The 15,977-nt window shown below is 39.7% G+C and overlaps 3 protein-coding genes across 7 annotated transcripts in view; 1 reads left to right on the forward strand and 2 right to left on the reverse strand.

Annotated features, from left to right (window-relative positions):
• The first annotated feature begins 802 nt into the window (after positions 1-802).
• LOC102209288 (high choriolytic enzyme 1-like) lies at positions 803-7,946 on the forward strand. Of its 2 annotated transcripts, XM_005742878.1 has the most exons (10): positions 803-866; positions 1,022-1,083; positions 1,374-1,377; positions 1,594-1,671; positions 2,493-2,648; positions 4,130-4,250; positions 4,649-4,827; positions 5,736-5,817; positions 6,124-6,248; positions 7,626-7,946. In XM_005742878.1, coding segments are annotated over exons 2-10 (807 nt in total). In that variant the 5' UTR covers positions 803-866; positions 1,022-1,023; the 3' UTR covers positions 7,628-7,946. The 2 variants fall into 2 exon arrangements, with proteins under 2 accessions (XP_005742935.1, XP_005742934.1); XM_005742877.1 differs by lacking the exon at positions 7,626-7,946 and having other exon boundaries at positions 6,124-6,949.
• Positions 7,947-8,120: 174 nt separating this feature from the next.
• On the reverse strand, positions 8,121-11,083 carry fadd (Fas (tnfrsf6)-associated via death domain). The gene is made up of 2 exons (XM_005742879.1): positions 10,719-11,083; positions 8,121-8,706 (listed from the first exon to the last, which is right to left on the reverse strand). The coding sequence occupies exons 1-2, from the start codon at positions 11,014-11,016 to the stop codon at positions 8,444-8,446; spliced, it is 561 nt and encodes a 186-aa protein (XP_005742936.1). The 5' UTR covers positions 11,017-11,083; the 3' UTR covers positions 8,121-8,443.
• A 754-nt stretch (positions 11,084-11,837) lies between these two features.
• The window catches only part of ano1a (anoctamin 1, calcium activated chloride channel a), a 62,231-nt gene continuing 58,091 nt past the window's right edge, over positions 11,838-15,977 (reverse strand). For all 4 annotated transcript variants that reach the window (XM_005742882.2, XM_005742883.1, XM_005742881.2 and 1 more), the window contains 3 exons: positions 15,170-15,354; positions 14,884-14,989; positions 11,838-13,470 (listed from right to left, as the gene is read on the reverse strand). In XM_005742882.2, coding sequence (XP_005742939.1) covers positions 13,234-13,470; positions 14,884-14,989; positions 15,170-15,354 — 528 coding nt within the window. In that variant the 3' untranslated portion in view covers positions 11,838-13,233. The remainder of the gene's footprint in view (positions 13,471-14,883; positions 14,990-15,169; positions 15,355-15,977) is intronic.

Genomic DNA, 15,977 nt, shown 5'->3' on the forward strand with positions numbered 1-15,977 from the left:
ACTCACATTCAGCCGTTTTATACAAACAGTCACAGCACAGAATACAAACTGAGCTGACAGCTTTTGGCACGAGGAATGGGCTAGAATTAAAAAATTCTGCAGACATCAGAAGTTGAGAAAATGCTATAAGGATTTATTAAAGCTTGTCAGGTTCAATGAATATTGTTAATTGAGGTCCTTAATATTAACATTAATAAATGGCCTGCATTTGTATAGTGCTTTGCTAGACCCTAAGGACCCCAAGGCGCTTCACACTACATTCAGTCACACACACATTTACACACTGGTGATGGCAGCTACATTGTAGCCACAGCCACCCTGGGGCGCACTGACAGAGGCGAGGCTGCCGGCGCCACCGGGCCCTCTGACCACCACCAGTAGGCAAACACGGGGTTAGTATCTTGCCCAAGGACGGAACCAGCGACCTTCTGATTAGTGGCTGACCTGCTCTGCCACCTGAGCTACAGCCACCCCTGTAAATACAGACTGTGGGTTATTAGACTTTTGAAGAAAATGTATCTTTAGGAATATTAGCATGCTCCACAACGTTTTCTCAAATGTTCTTTTTTTCTAGTTAGTACAGTAACTTACATTATGACATAAAATGAAAAACACTACATACATATGTGTGTGTGTGTATGATGTATATATATGTATCTGAATACTTCATGCTCTTATGACACGCGTGTACACTAAACCTGTGACAGATGCAAAGTTTCACACCAGTTGCAATGACTCACAGTTTTCCATCTGCAGTGATAACACTTTCTCTTGTGTTTGCACCTTTCGACACATCCTGTTATCTTTGGCGAGCCAGGGAACAGTATAAAACTTGACAGAAAGACGCTCACTCATCAGCGTTTCAGGTAAGACAGGTCTTCTGTCATCACCGCAAACTCCATCGTTCACATGCAAATTTTCTGATATCCTTGAAATTTTGCATTTTAAGTACTTTAATGTGCATGAGCTATGCTGCTTGATAACATACAATAATGTGGTCTATATCACAAATCTTTTGCAGCCATGTTGGTTTTCTGTTGGTCTCTTGTCACTCTGCTGCTGCTATCCTCTTCCTGGGCTCAGGTAGAAACTTCCAGAGACAACCATGCGTGTTAAATTAAATTGTGTGTAGGCCAAATTCCCCCTGATGCAAAAAAGTATTACATTTGAAATAAAAAATGCTATTAAAGAAATAATTGGTACAAAGAGTTGTATCAGTTTTATAATGAGAGTTTTGTTAGTCGTGTTTATTTCATTATGAAATGCATATTTCAGTTGTTTTAATTTTCCGTTGTCTCTTTGCTTTTCAGTTACAGTTACAAACTAATGTCTCTTTTGTCTGTTCTTTGTAATGTTGCTGTGGCTGAGTACAGGAAGGTAAGAAACAAATAATTGCTTTTTATGATATAATTCAAAAGTCACCAGTAAGGGAAGATTTATTACAGGTTTTAAAATTCTACTTTTTGTGCTATTGGATATCAATTAAAAGAAAGTTAAGCAACAGTCAGTCCATTTGAAGTAAAAGCTATCCAGCTGTAACTGAGCTGGTGTTCAAAATGATCATGTCTACTGTGAATATTTTATCTTATGCAGAGATTCCTAGCACTGACGAGGACATACCCAGAGAGCTCTCTGTAGGTCAGCTGCTGGAGAGAGCCAATAGAAACTACAGTAAGTTGGTTACCTGTTTTAGAACTTACTTGCACATATTTGTTGCAGCAGCATTGGTGGTACAGAAGTGGGGATGTTAGCAACGTGGATTTAACGTAGTTTGATAGTCTTTTCCTGTTTAACTGGTAATTCACTCCACACTGAATTATCGGTCAAGCAAATATTAAACTGTGTACTATATATAGCTATAACTTATGTTGTCATCATAATAGGCACAGGAAGACATACTCCTGAACAAGAAATTTAAGGCGCATCCAGCTACAGCTCATTTTCATACAAACAAAAACTGAACCAATAACAATGGAGAACTAGATCCAAATCTAACTCAGCTATGCCACCGAGTGCATAATCTTTCCTCATACAAAGCAAATTACAGCCACTAAACTTTCCATGCAAAATGTGTAGCTATTCTGGGAAACAACACTGACCAAAATTTGTACTTTTTATGTTACATGACTTTTAAAGGAAAAAGCTTTTTTTAGCAGCTTCAGGTCTACACATGATCCAGATCACAAGTGCTAATAATAGACAAGCAAAATGGCTCTGGACTGGCTATTTTAATTACGCCCTAGACTGGGGCCACGTACAATGTTGTGATTTTTCCAGTAAAAATGCATTTTATCGGTTTTTCTAAACATTTGCATTTGAATCTGGTCTTTGTCATTTGTCATGAGAGGTGGCCTAGTTCTGCTAATATGAACTTTCATCAGTTGTTATGACTGATGTATGAATTGCATGGCTGATGACGGCAGTGCCACCTATAATAAACCACTGCTATTCTGCATGTTGAAGACAAGGACATGACTCTGTTTTTCTTACAGCACCTGACATTGATGAGCCGACATTAATCGGAGGTGACGTTGCTATCAAGTCTGAAGCTGACAGAAATGCTGACCCCTGCACCTCCAGAGGCTGTATGTGGGGAAAGTGGACTGATGGGAAAGTCTATGTCCCATACTACATTGCCAATCACTACTGTAAGTATTGTTTTCTTAATCATGGAACAGGCCAATGCCAAGTTATGTACAGTGTTTATGCCTGGTGGACAACAATTCATCTTTACACTGACTTGTTATTATAACATCTCTATTTGTATTAAATCTAATGACTTTCAGACTCTGCCCTTTGATACCAACTAATCTTCATTTTAAGAATTAATACATGAATATACCACAAGCACTTTCCTGAATCAATAACCTGACATATGCACCAGTTAAAAGGTTGGACACACCTTCTCATTTAACGTTTTTTCTTTATTTTTACTACATTCTACATTGTACATACATACTGAAGACATCAAATATATGAAGCAAGACATACGAAATTATGTAGCAAAGAAAAAGTTGATAAATAACTAAATATTTATTATATCTTAGATTGCTGAAAGTAGCCACCCTTTGCTTTGTTGACAGCGCTGCAAACCCTTGGCCATATCTCGATGAGCTTTATGATGTAGTCACCTGAAACGGTTTTCCCTTCACAGGTGAGCCTGTCAGGGTTCATTTGTGGAATTTCTTGCCTTCTTAATGGGGTTGGGACCATCAGATGTGTTGTGCTAAACTGCTAGAATTCATATTATGGCAAGAACCAATCAGCTAAGGAAAGAGAAACCACAGTCCATCATTACTTTAAGAACTAAGGTCAGTCAGTCTGGAAAATTGCTAAAAGATTGAATGTGTCCCCAAGTGCAGTAGCAAAAACCATCAAATGGTACGATGAAACTGGCTCACACGAGGACCACCCCAGGAAAGGAAGACCAAGAGTCATCAGCCTCAGAAATCACAAGTTAACAGCACCTCTAGTTAGAGTTAATCAGCTGTTCAAAGGAGACTGCACGAATCAGGCCTTTGTGGTCAAATAGCTGCTAAGAAAGCACGACTAAGGAAAAGCAACAAGCAGAAGAGATTTGTTTGGGTCAACAGATGGTCTCTACATGCATGGTTCCCACTGTGAAGCATGGATGAGGTGGTGTGATGGTGTGGGGGTACTTTGCTGGTGACACTGTTGGGAACCAGCATGGCTACCACAGCACCCTGCAGCAACATGCCATCCCATCTGGTTTGCATTTAGTTAGACCATCATTTATTTTTCAACAGGACAATGACCCCAAACACACTTCCAGGCAGTGTGAGGGCTATTTGACCAAGAAGGAGAGTGATGGAGTGCTGCGTCAGATGGCCGGGCTTCCACAGTCACCTGAGCTAAACCCAATGGAGATGTTTGGGGATGAGGACCACAAAGTGAAGGCAAAAGGGTCAACAAGTGCTCAGCATTTCTGGGAACTCTTTCAAGACTGTTGGAAAATCATTTTATGTGACTACCTCTCTCATCGAGAGAATGCCAAGAGTGTGCAAAGCAGTAATCAAAGCAAAGGGTGGCTGTTTTGAAGAAACAGCCACCCTTTGCTTTTAGTTATTTCACATTTTTTTGTTTACTACATAATTCCATGTTTTACCAGCTTCCCGTGAGATTGCCATCATCACTCGTGGACTAGAGTCCTTCTCTTCAGTTTCCTGCATTCGTTTCAGACCCTACCAGGATGGCGATCATGAGTGGCTGAGCATCGAGTCCAGAAATGGGTAAAGCTCCGAGTCTGACCATTTTTTTTATTCTTACCACCTTCGGTGAGCCACATGCAGTTAGTAGGATTAAAAATTTACCTGGACATTGTAAGTTTTCTGTTTTAATTTAAAAGTATCACAACTCCTCCTTTCATTAGTTTATAATGAAAGAAAACCCATTCTTTAATCACTGTATTACAAAGGAAGTGATTACAAATGTTTTAGGGACCACTAATATTTTAAGTAGCCAATGAGTGACTACTGGCCAGTTTAAACAATAAGGATTCAACATAATTCATCATATGTTCAAATACATTATTGTTGTCCTATGAGGTGTGTAAAGCAGCACTTGCCTTACAGATATACAAAAGGCTTTTGTGATTTCTAAATATTGCTGGACTTTTCTGTTTTAACAGCTGCTACTCCTATGTGGGTCGCCAGGGCGGTGGTCAAACTGTGTCTCTAAGCCGTCAGGGCTGTCTTTACCACAGCACTGTCCAGCATGAATTACTCCATGCCCTAGGCTTCAATCACGAACAGACCCGCTCTGACAGGGACAACTACATCAGGGTGTACTGGGAAAACATCCTCGATGGTCAGTCACCATTTTCTGTGCTAATTTGGATTTTGTGTTAAAGTAGTTCGAAGCACAAAGCAGTTCTAGAGAAAGAAATAGTCTAATTAAGGTTGAGATTAAGGTTTTATTGCACTGAGCTAAAGTTCAGTAAATAAAATTTAAAAAAAAAACTAAAGATGACAGCATAATCTGTCAACAAAGATGAATACAACTTTAGAATAAAGCTGTTTATGAATGTGTGTGTAAATGGCCTGCATTTATATAGCGCTTTACTAGTCCCTAAGGACCCCAAATCGCTTTACATATCCAGTCATCCACCCATTCACACACACATTTACACACTGGTGATGGCAGCTACACTGTAGCCACAGCCACCCTGGGGCGCACTGACAGAGGCGAGGCTGCCGGCGCCACCGGGCCCTCTGACCACCACCAGTAGGCAAACACGGGGTTAGTATCTTGCCCAAGGACGGAACCAGCAACCTTCTGATTAGTGGCTGACCTGCTCTGCCACCTGAGCTACAGCCACCCCACCGTGGCTGTAGCCCACCGTAAATGGGCTAATGAGACTCATAGTAAAAAGCACTTTGAGCATTTAATTAAATCAGACAAGTGCTATATAGTTACTGATCAATTTACCGCTTAGAGCCTCTTAGTTATCTCCAGAGTGGGTGCAGCCCTTTCAACCATGTTTTTATTACTTTAAATCTTTAGTTATTTTTTATTGTTAGTGGAGTTCATTTTTTATTGATTTGATTTACTTTTTAAGACATAATTTTAGTTTTTAGCTTAAAATTAGTTCATGACAACAACCGTAAATGGGATGAGGTTCAATGGATGCTTTATTAAAATGATAATATAAAAATGTGCATTTGTTAGATATTTGAGTTCCCACACATCATGAACATATCTCCTTATTCTCACAGACATGGTGTACAATTTCTATAAGATTGATACTCTAAACCAGGGAACTCCTTATGACTACAACTCTGTCATGCAATATGAGAGGTAAGAATAAATTCATACTTTTATTTACATATGTTACTTTTATACTTTTTTTACACATAAGTCCAAGTAAACTATGTATCAAGTTAGGAATTTGGGTGTTCCTATTATTTTCACATGAAGAAACCATCAACTGTCCCTGCAGCATACTGCTAGCAGAGCAGAGCCTGTGCACAATCATAACTTGTCTGTGCATACCGTCCTATACAAGTGTGTTGAGTAAAACCAGTGCAAATATGCTTTCAAAGATTAGAACATGATGTACTGAGGAGCTAAATCACCAGAAAAATGAACTTAACTTGTTTTCAGGTACGCCTTCTCCAAGAACAACCAACCCACTATGGTGCCCATTCCTAATAGCAATGTAATGTTGGGTGGGGCCACTCAGATGAGCAAAAATGATATCGATAGGTTGAACAGACTCTACCAGTGCTGTAAGTATACTGCAACAACAAACACACAAAGTGATACTGTACTGCAAAGTCAGCTAACTTTAAAATGACAAACTGTGTCTGAAAAGACAAAGTCTGGAGGTCTTTAAAGCTCCCTTCTTGCATGGAAATCCCTTCCTCTTACACTTTCAGCTCTAGTTTTTGGGGGTGAACCTGGGTCTTCATTCTGTGTAAGAAATATATCCCAACATTAAAGTGAAATTAAAAAAAGCTTTAGCAGACCAAGTCAAGTAGATATCATGTAAAATGAAAATAAGTCTCATGCATGGATTTTTTGAACTGCCCTGCAGCAGGTTTGCCCCGAATTTCCTCAAAAGAGGAAAATGCAGATTTCTGCAAGTGACCCAAACTAGCATCAGTTCATGTTCATATGCTAGCACCATCTGTAGCTACACAGAAAGGAGATCAGGGTGAACCATCCAATCAAAGGTTCGTTGTTTTTAAGCATGAAATTGTTTCTATCCCACACAATATGAGACACACCATTTAGTTATTATTATTAATTATCCTGGCATTGTTAAACTACAGTCACAAAGAAATATCCTGTCTGACCAGATATTTGCGTTAGATGGCGTCAACAGTAACACTGTGAGATCATATTCGACCAGGATTTGTCCTTCAATGTGTAAATTAAACAGATATGTAGGACTGCTTTCCATTTGTGCAATATCTCTAAAATAAAAAAAAACATCCGCAGAGTGAAGCTGAAAAACTAGTTCCTGCATTTATTACTTCTAGAGTGGACGACTGTAATTCATTATTATCAGGATTTCCTAAAAACTCCCTGAAAAGCTGAAAAGTTGGACGCTTCTGCTTAATTTTGTGCAACATCTCTAACTTTACAAACATTCCTTTGCAGATTCGATTTAAAATGCTACTTGCATAATCGGGGCCCATCCTATCTTAAAGACTTCATAGTACTGTAATCAGAAAAGAGTGAGAAAAGACTGCGGGCTTACTTTTGGTTCCTAGGATATTTAAAAGTAGAATGGGAGGCAGAGCCTCTCCTCTGTGGAAACGGCTCCCAGGTTGGATTTGGGAGACAGACACCCTCTGGTTTCTTTAGACTAGGCTTAAAACTTTCTTTTTTGCTGAAGCATATAGTTAGGGCGTGGTTTCTTCTTTCTCATTTCACTCTCTATTGAATTATTATTCGTTCCTTTTAAACGCTGGCTCTCATGCCTTTTATTTTGTGTGCTTCTGCTTTTCTCTTTCCCCTCACTCCCAACAGGTAAGTCCCCGAGCCTTCCTCCTGCTAAAGGGAATATTTCCTTCCCACCGTGTCACAGTTATCATCTGTCCGTCCCATTTTGGTTCTTACAGAAAGGTTCCCTTAATGAGATTCATTTTTGTCTGCAGAAACTGCACCCTGGGCAGAGGACCTGCCACCTTGATGACATCAAAGCCTACGAGGGAAAAGAGTTGGATTCGGGGTATATTTTGGGTTAGACGAGCAAAAGCATTGAAATACAAAGCTGTCTGTTGACAAAGAATAAAAAGAACAACAACACAAATCTCCTTTTACTTTCCAAAATCAGCTTCTTTTCCTAATTATTTCCCTTTTCGTCTAAATTGTGAATCAAGAGCAAAATCTTGGATGAATAGTGTGACATAAAAAATATCTTTCATAGTTGTTTGCTGTCTCCTCTGTTTGTTTTTTTTTTTTCCATACAGGTGACCCAGGAGTTGTTTATTTTTCCCCCCCCTTCTCACCGTCTCTTCTCCCCTTTGGTTTTCTTTCTCTCTCTCCCCCTCTTTCTCTCATTCATTCCCCCTGTCCTATTTATTAAAAAAAAAAAAAAATGACAAAGGATGAACTGAAGCTCTGCCATCACGTAATGTCGCATACTGCTGTTTCTGATGTCATTTAGAAAAAAAAAAAAAAAAAAATCTTTCATAATTTTGGAACGCTTGATGAGAAGATCCTGTACCTCAATACAGTTGAACACTTTTATATATGAGCCATATTAACAAATATCACGAGCAATTTAGTCACCTTGAAAGACTGAGAGCAACATTGCTTTCACAAAGCAGGAGACCCAAACAGCAAACTAATAATAACGATAACAGGACATAGAGATACAATCAGTCACTCAAATTACTTTCATGACTTTTAACCTTTTTGTTTGCCATTTCCTTGAGCAACAATTTTCAATTTAAGAGTGTATTCTAGGTTGCTAGAGTCTTTCCTCTACTTTATCAGCAGTCATATTCAACTGGCAAGCTCTCAAAGCATCTATCAGCATCTTTGTTTGGGCTTCAGCTCCTTGACTCTTCCTCCACTCCTTGAGCAGCTCCACTGCCGTCTCCTCGAGATCTGTTGGACGCCTGTTAGAGATGGACTCCAGCTTGGTTTCACTCAAACCTAATTTGCGGCCTAGTTTTCGCCAACTCTTTCCAAGATTTTCGGCAATTACCTCTGTGGCAATTTTCAGTTTTGCTGCAAAGGAGAAAAACATATTAACAGGTTAAATATAGAACATTTTTCTGATATGGGTAAAGATCCAACTTTAAGATACTTTCTGGAAACCAGGGCAGCCATCTAAACACCCTACCAGGAAACAATGAAACATGGCCCCAAACAGGGACAACTAGAAACAAGCCTATCTAAAACTCCCTGCGTAAAGACCTACTTATAATTCCACTTATCTAGTCAATGACTGTTGCAGACGGCATAAGTCTGCAGACAATACAATACATTCTTGATGTATTTATGGTTATACATACAACAGTGCAAATCTGCTTTGTTGTATGTAGAGATAAAACCCTACCTCACAACCCTCTAAGAGAAGCACGTGACGACAGTGGGAAGGAAAAACTCCCCCCAGCAGGTTTTTAACTCTCTCCAGGCAGACGCTGCAGATTTGCAACCGTAAAGAACTAACAAGCTGATCACCCCACAGACATATTTTATGAGTTGCTTTACTCAGAAGTACCACTGCAGGACTTGGTTGTGCATTAGCAACAAAAAACTTAATTGGGCCTGAGAGGGTTAAAACTCTGGCTCTCTCCCATGAGCATCTTTTAAGCGGTGTGTCTGTGCTCTCTTCTCTCTCCACTCACCCCCAACTGTTCATGGCAGATGGCCCCGCCCCTCCCTGAGCCTGGTTCTGCTCCAGATTTTTTCCTTCCCACTGTCGTTACATGCTTTCGCTTAGACGGTCGTGAGGTAGGGTTTTCTTTCTCTCTACAACCTGAGGTAGTAGTGTCATAAACGTCTTTAGCACAAGTGCATCCTTACCAATTTCATAAAAATTAAGAGGGCATGTGGCAGACAGGTGCTGCTCATCAAATGTGATTAATTGATTAACAGCAGATGTGACAAACGCTGTAAAACCAAAACTTTTTTGATCATTTGTGTGTGTCCTAGCCCAAAATCACAGACACCATAACCCACTCTACAGGCCTGAAAAATGTTACATTTCAAGTCAGTGTAGTTAGAAAAACACTGAAAAAGTCAAAGTCCAGACCTCGACCTAACTAACAAACATTGTGGTGTGACGTTAGGACAGCTAAGAGTAAATTAATGCCTCCATAACCTTTGTTAAGAAGAGTGGGGAAGACTTCCTCTACAATTATGTGAAACACTGAAAGTCAAACAGAAAACCATTCGTTCACGTTATTGCTGCTGAACACGGTTCCACAAGTCCCTGAATCGTGAGTCTGCAGAGTCTCGTGATAAACATTGTCCTGGTACATCCAGGGCCTTTTTTACTAATAAGAACACAAGATTTTGGCACGTCTTAATTAAAAAATAAAGATTAATTACACCATAAACGTAGTTAAATACGTCAAAAAGCTAAAGTTACTGTACATTACAACAATTACTTGATTTTGAGGTCAGCTGGAAACTATTGTGGCATTTGGGTGATTTTATACTGAACGACACAAAAACAGTGTCTCAGGCTTCTGAAAACATTTTTGGTCGAAAGATTTCAGGATTGAGAACTTTTCATTTTCTCTTTTTTCTCTTTGCAATCGGTGGCAGGAGTAAGTGTGTGACTGCTAAACAAAGCAGCTTTCATACTGCACTGTGACAGCATCCTTTACCCTCCAATGACCAGACGACTTCACAGATGTGGTCAGCTGTGTTAAGTATGGGTGGAAGCTCAGACAGAATAAATGGCTAACTCTGCCCAGTCACAGGAACCCAGTGCATCCTTTGGCACTCTGTATAAAACTCAAATGGAGCTTGTGAGACGACATGTTTTATTGCCTAAAAAGAATGTTTGGCACTAAATGAGGAAGGCTCCAGCCGTGTTTCTCGAGTCTGCGGTTGATACAATCAAACATGCTGGTGTCTAAAGTGAAAGTCACTCGTTTTCTGTATAAATCAGCGTCCATACTTTGGAGCACGATACTCTGCAGACGTGCATTATTATTACTGTTGTTATCGTTGCTCTTGTCTCCCCACACTGTGACTGTGCTCACACGAACACGTTCATGTCGTACCTTTCTCCTCCTCACTCAGGCCATCGTCAGCTTCAGGCTGAATACTGAAGTTGTCTATCTTGTCCGAGAGATCTTGTCGCTTAATTTCTCTGAGAAGCTTTGAAAGAAAGGCCGTGTTATCTTCTGACAGTTTGCCTCTTTCCCTGAAAAGCTGAAAGAGTTCCCGGCCGCTGCCGATCTTTTCCAGATTTCTTTTCCCGATCTCTTGTAGAACCAGGAACTTCATTTCATTCAGCTGATCAGCAGACATGGCGTTAGAGATCTCCAACAAAACGCTGTTAAACTGTAAGGCGCTCATGTCGACAGGATCGAGCACAAACACAGGACAGCCTCTGGGCGGCTGACTTTCACTTTCATTTCGGTGCGTTACGTCTATCCGGCGTGTCTGTTGTTAAACTTCCGCTTACCGATAACCAATGGAAACACGGCACACGTACAACACCGAGGAGTGTGTTTGCGGGGATGGGGGAGGTTTGCTGTAAGCATGCCCGTCTGCTGAGCGGTGTTACGGTTATGCTAGATCCGAGGGCGCACGGGAGCTGGTCCGCTGATCCCAGCGGCTCAGACCGCCAAAGACTTTTCTTTGAATTAAACAGTTGTGATAGAATCACGTGTTGTTACAGTTATTATTTAATAATGCGATGGTAACGTTGTGCTGTGGCAGACAGTGCTCCCAAGATTGACTCCAAAAAGCATATCTTAGCTACTTCACCCATATGTAAAGTAAGCGCACACAGAATTTAAACAGAATTTTAAGTTGGAAAATAAAATAATATACTAGTAGTTAGTCAATATTCATGGGTTTAACTAAAGAAGTTGGAACAAACTGTTTTGTAAAAGGCTGCTATAGTAACAAAGTACCTACAGATACAATACAAAGAACACACAAATTATTTATATATATATATATATCATAAAGGTATTAAACATACCTTTATTAGTGATTCACATCAGTTAATATCAACTCAAAACCTCACTAAAAACAAATAAAACTATTATCTAACACAAACTGTCTCTGCTGACTCGTGCAGTCACAACTTGAGCAAATAATACAAACTCCAAATCTACCCTGACTCTAACTGTGCAAAAGATGTGAAATTACTCAACACATAAAACAACTTGAGGACATTCACCCTTTATTTTGCAGTAAATATAAATAATAAACAGACAAGTTATCAAAGACAGCCATGAATGTGCACTGACACACATTAGTTTAAATACTAGGATGTTACATTTGTTGTTTCATTAGTGTTGAAAACAGGAGAATACGATCTCATCAGGGCAATCCAAAGAGTGTGTTCATGTACGACATCAGGTTTTACAAAGTTATAAAAGGCTGTGATGGAAAGAAATTAAGCTAACAAAGGCACTGCTACCCCGTACATGTACTCTATTAATGACTATGACGACTAACCAACTAAGCCAGAGATTACTAATGGGAAAATTATTTGGTAAATTAAAATGTGCAGTTTTTGTCACAGCTCAGAAAGAAGTTACACCGTTAGTGATAAGAATAGTTATAGTTTCTTGTTTACAAAACTATGAATTCAAATTGGGACAACAATAATACATTTTTAGAAAGTAGCTAAAGTTAGTAGATCCTTGGTCACCTACGGATTCATGAAACTAATTCATTGAATAAATATAAAAGACAACGTTATTCATGCTTTGTGCTTAAAAAGCTGGAATTGCAGCTTTAAAAATTGTTGCAAAAAATGGTGAATGATCATTGTCGACAGAAAGATGATCATCTCATGCTGGAAATCTGTTGAGGAGTTGAGTGATTTAAGGCAGACAACTTCGTAACGCTTTGACCGGGTTCAAACCTGTTCCTGTGGTGACTTTATGTGATACACTGGTCCTACTTTTCAGAGACATCAACAACTTAAAAAAATGCAAAGTTCTTGTCTCGTTGACACTCCACATTTTAAAAACACAATAACACGCACACCGCAAACACTTACTACTATATTTCATTTCCCTTATTAGCACACAAACTCTACACTAGTAATTAAGAAAATGCACCGGACATTTACTTACTCATAGTTGATAGCTAGCTATGCAAAATAATAGCTTGAATTGCAAAGTGTGAGCGGCTGTAGTGGAAAATGTTTTTCTTTGGCAAAATCTTCAAATAAATAAAATGGCACCTGAAATGCTGTAAATTGTTTTAGAGTTTGAATCACTTCTTCTGGGCTCTGTAAAGCCGACAGGTTCCATTTGCTGAGTAGAGAATGGGTTAAAGAGAGAGGCTGAAGGCTGAATGGCTTTTTCTTTCCTTGTTTACATCCAATAAAGAAGAAGTTGGTAAAATAAGTTGAGGATTTATGGTTAGTGGTCTAAGATGGAAAATGTCACATGCAAGTGCAGCAAAACCTTTGCTGATATTACAAAACTGACTGTTAATGTGGACTTTACACAGTTAGCTTGTACCTCAACCAGACCGCTCTAACAGCTCAGTAAGAATTTGTTTTGCTTATTGCCATTTGTGATTCTTTTCCCACCAACCAACAGGTTAGGAGCAGTTTGCCTGTGAAACAGGGCGTGAGCGTGGCTGTGGTGGCCTCTGATTAGCTGACAGAGGAACTGTGCAGTTGTCTTGGTTGTCTCTTGCTGCAAACCTTTTCCCCTGCTCCTCTTTCATAAAGAGCTCCACCATTAGGATCTTCTCCTTGTGGATCTGGAGGCTGATGTCCTTAGGAATGTCTGGGATAAGCCAGTCCACAAAGTCACTCATAAGCATCACCACATTCTGCAAAGGGCAGAGTCAACAGAGAACACAGATCATTATAAAACAATTCTCATTAGTGATTGAACCTTTCTTCTTCTTCTCTTACATTAAGAATAAAATGTGCAATAAATAAACCATTAATCCAAGTCAGCTGCAACAGAAGTAGCAAAGAGTGCTAAATCAACTAATAGTTATATCATTTACCTCCTTTTAGATAGAGGAGGAAGACAGCATATGAGTGGAGCTCTACAGAAATCTCAAATCTACAGAAGCATAAGTTCAACAAGTTCAGAGAAGATCGCTGAAAATGGCAGGAACGTAATAATTCATATGGCTCTGTGTAGACTCAACATTAGTTTTAACCTCCTAGGACCTGCGTCCACATATGTGGACATCACATTTTGGGTTATTTAGACCAAAATACTTAATTGATATCCACTTACGAGGACGTTATGCTGCTACTGTTCTATCAAAATTTAAATGAATATCCTCATACGTGGCTCTCATTTTTCTTAGAAACAAAAATCAGGAAAAAAACAAACAAAAATCAGGTAATTCTTTCTTTTTACATTCATCGGGCCCCAATCAGCCCAAATATCAAAGAGAAATTAAAAATGCTGCCGTGGAAGAGTTCGGGTTTTAGGAGGTTAAAGGAATAAATGGACTGGTTCTTATCCAGTCCTTTAAGTCTGACGTCATCAGACGTTTCCGGGTCCAAATATTCGCTTCAGGTCCCAAAGTCAAACGACTACTGCAGCATCACTGAGTTAAAAACTGTAAATTCTTTGATCTTTAATAAAATGATCAGTGTCGCTGCTCTACCAGGTGTAACTATGAAGTTTAACATGCAGGCATCCATGAAAACAGGTTAAAAATGCCGTAATAAATGCAGAGTGGTTCGGACCTGGAAGCAGGTTCATCACCTAATAAGACCTGATATAGTGCTTTTCTACACTACTGAGGACTCAACGTGCTTTATACAACATGTCTCATTCCCCCATTCACACTTACTCATATATAGGTTTGCATACACCCTTTTCTATGCTTAATGGCTTTCTATCTAACATTCACACATTTCAGACTGATGGACACGTTGGAGAGGAACTTGTCTGATGCCATGTCTTGGCATGCAGACTGGAGCAGCCAGGGATTGACCTTCTGATTAGCAGATAATATGCTCTAACTCCTGAATTACAGCTACCTCAATAAGTCAACTGTAGAACTCGACTTCCTGTTTTTATACTAATGTTTTATGACTGACGAGTACTGTGCACTTAAGGCTGTGAAACAGCAGGTTAAGAAAATGAGTACCTTCAAATGAGATGTCACAGGCTATGTTCAGACGATTTCTATCAACGACTTATTTCATGAAATAAACGAAATCATAAATGGTTTGCTTGCTCTGTGCGATCTTATCTGTGCATTGTTCCGAACCTGAAAAACAATAACGAAGGCGAGGCGAGCTGCTAGAATGGCCCAGAATTCCTTGGAAAGTTCATATTTCGTACTGGACCAGGGAGGATCTCTGTAGTCCTTGTATCTAGCAGTAAAAAACACAAAAGCTTTTTTACATAAAGTTTATTCAAACTGTTGTTGTGCTTTTATAATAGATAAATGAGAAATTTGAATATGTTTGGATATATTGAGTCTTCATTATATGAATATCGTCTGATGACTTCAGCAGCCTCAGTTTCCAGACCCTAGGAAAGCAAAAGCTTACCTGCATACTGATACCTTGTAGCCCAGGTGCATTGGCTGCAGAGGTTCTGTGCCTGGATCGAAGTCAGTGACATTGAAGTATGACAGAGTGTGGTTGACAAAGCCATGCAAGGTGCCGTCAGGACTGTACATGTATTGGTAGACAAGCCGAGGGATGAAGTCAGAGGTGAAAGCGATGACAAAGGCCTGGAAGACAAAAAGTTCAATTCAATTTCTTTATATAGCACCAACTCAAAACAACAATCATATGAACCCTTATAAGAAAACATTTTGGTGACAGTGGGACGTAAGAACTTTCTTTTAACAAAAAACCCCCCCAGCTCAGGCAGGAGGAGCCATGACCGGTCGGGGTGAGGGGAGGAAGACAAGACAAAGACATGCTGTGGAAGAGAGACGGAGATGAATAATAACTAATAACTGAAAGCAGAAAGGTGTATAAACACAGAGTGAGTGAGAAAGGTGACTGTAGAAGAAACACCCAGTGCATCATGGGAATCTCTCAGCAGCCTAGACCCACTGCAGAGTAACTAAGGGAGGATTCAGGGTCACCTGGTCCAGCCCTAACTATATGCTTTAGCAAAAAGGAAAGTTTGAAGCCTGATCTTGAAAGTAGAGATAGTGTCTGTCTCCTACTGGAAGCTGGTTCCACAGAAGAGGGGCCTGAAAACTGAAGGCTCTGCCTCCCATTCTACTTTAAATACTCTAGGAACAACAAGTAGGATTTTAAATTTGATTCTGGACTTAATAGGGAGCCAATGAAGAGAAGTCAACATAGGAGAAATATGCTCTCGCTTTCTAGGTCCTGTCAG

This window comes from Pundamilia nyererei, unplaced genomic scaffold (genome assembly GCF_000239375.1).
Source record: "Pundamilia nyererei isolate P.nyererei 1_Seehausen unplaced genomic scaffold, PunNye1.0 scaffold00124, whole genome shotgun sequence".
Lineage (NCBI taxonomy): Eukaryota > Metazoa > Chordata > Actinopteri > Cichliformes > Cichlidae > Pundamilia > Pundamilia nyererei.

Excerpts from the sequence above, each read along its gene's own strand:
- LOC102209288 (XM_005742877.1), top strand. The coding sequence starts at position 1,024 with ATGTTGGTTTTCTGTTGGTCTCTTGTCACTCTGCTGCTGCTATCCTCT. Across the intron at positions 2,649-4,129 it reads CTACATTGCCAATCACTACT|CTTCCCGTGAGATTGCCATC; the intron begins GTAAGTATTGTT and ends ATGTTTTACCAG. Across the intron at positions 4,828-5,735 it reads CTGGGAAAACATCCTCGATG|ACATGGTGTACAATTTCTAT; the intron begins GTCAGTCACCAT and ends TTATTCTCACAG.
- fadd (XM_005742879.1), bottom strand. The coding sequence starts at position 11,016 with ATGAGCGCCTTACAGTTTAACAGCGTTTTGTTGGAGATCTCTAACGCC. Across the intron at positions 8,707-10,718 it reads CCTGAGTGAGGAGGAGAAAG|CAAAACTGAAAATTGCCACA; the intron begins GTACGACATGAA and ends TCTCCTTTGCAG.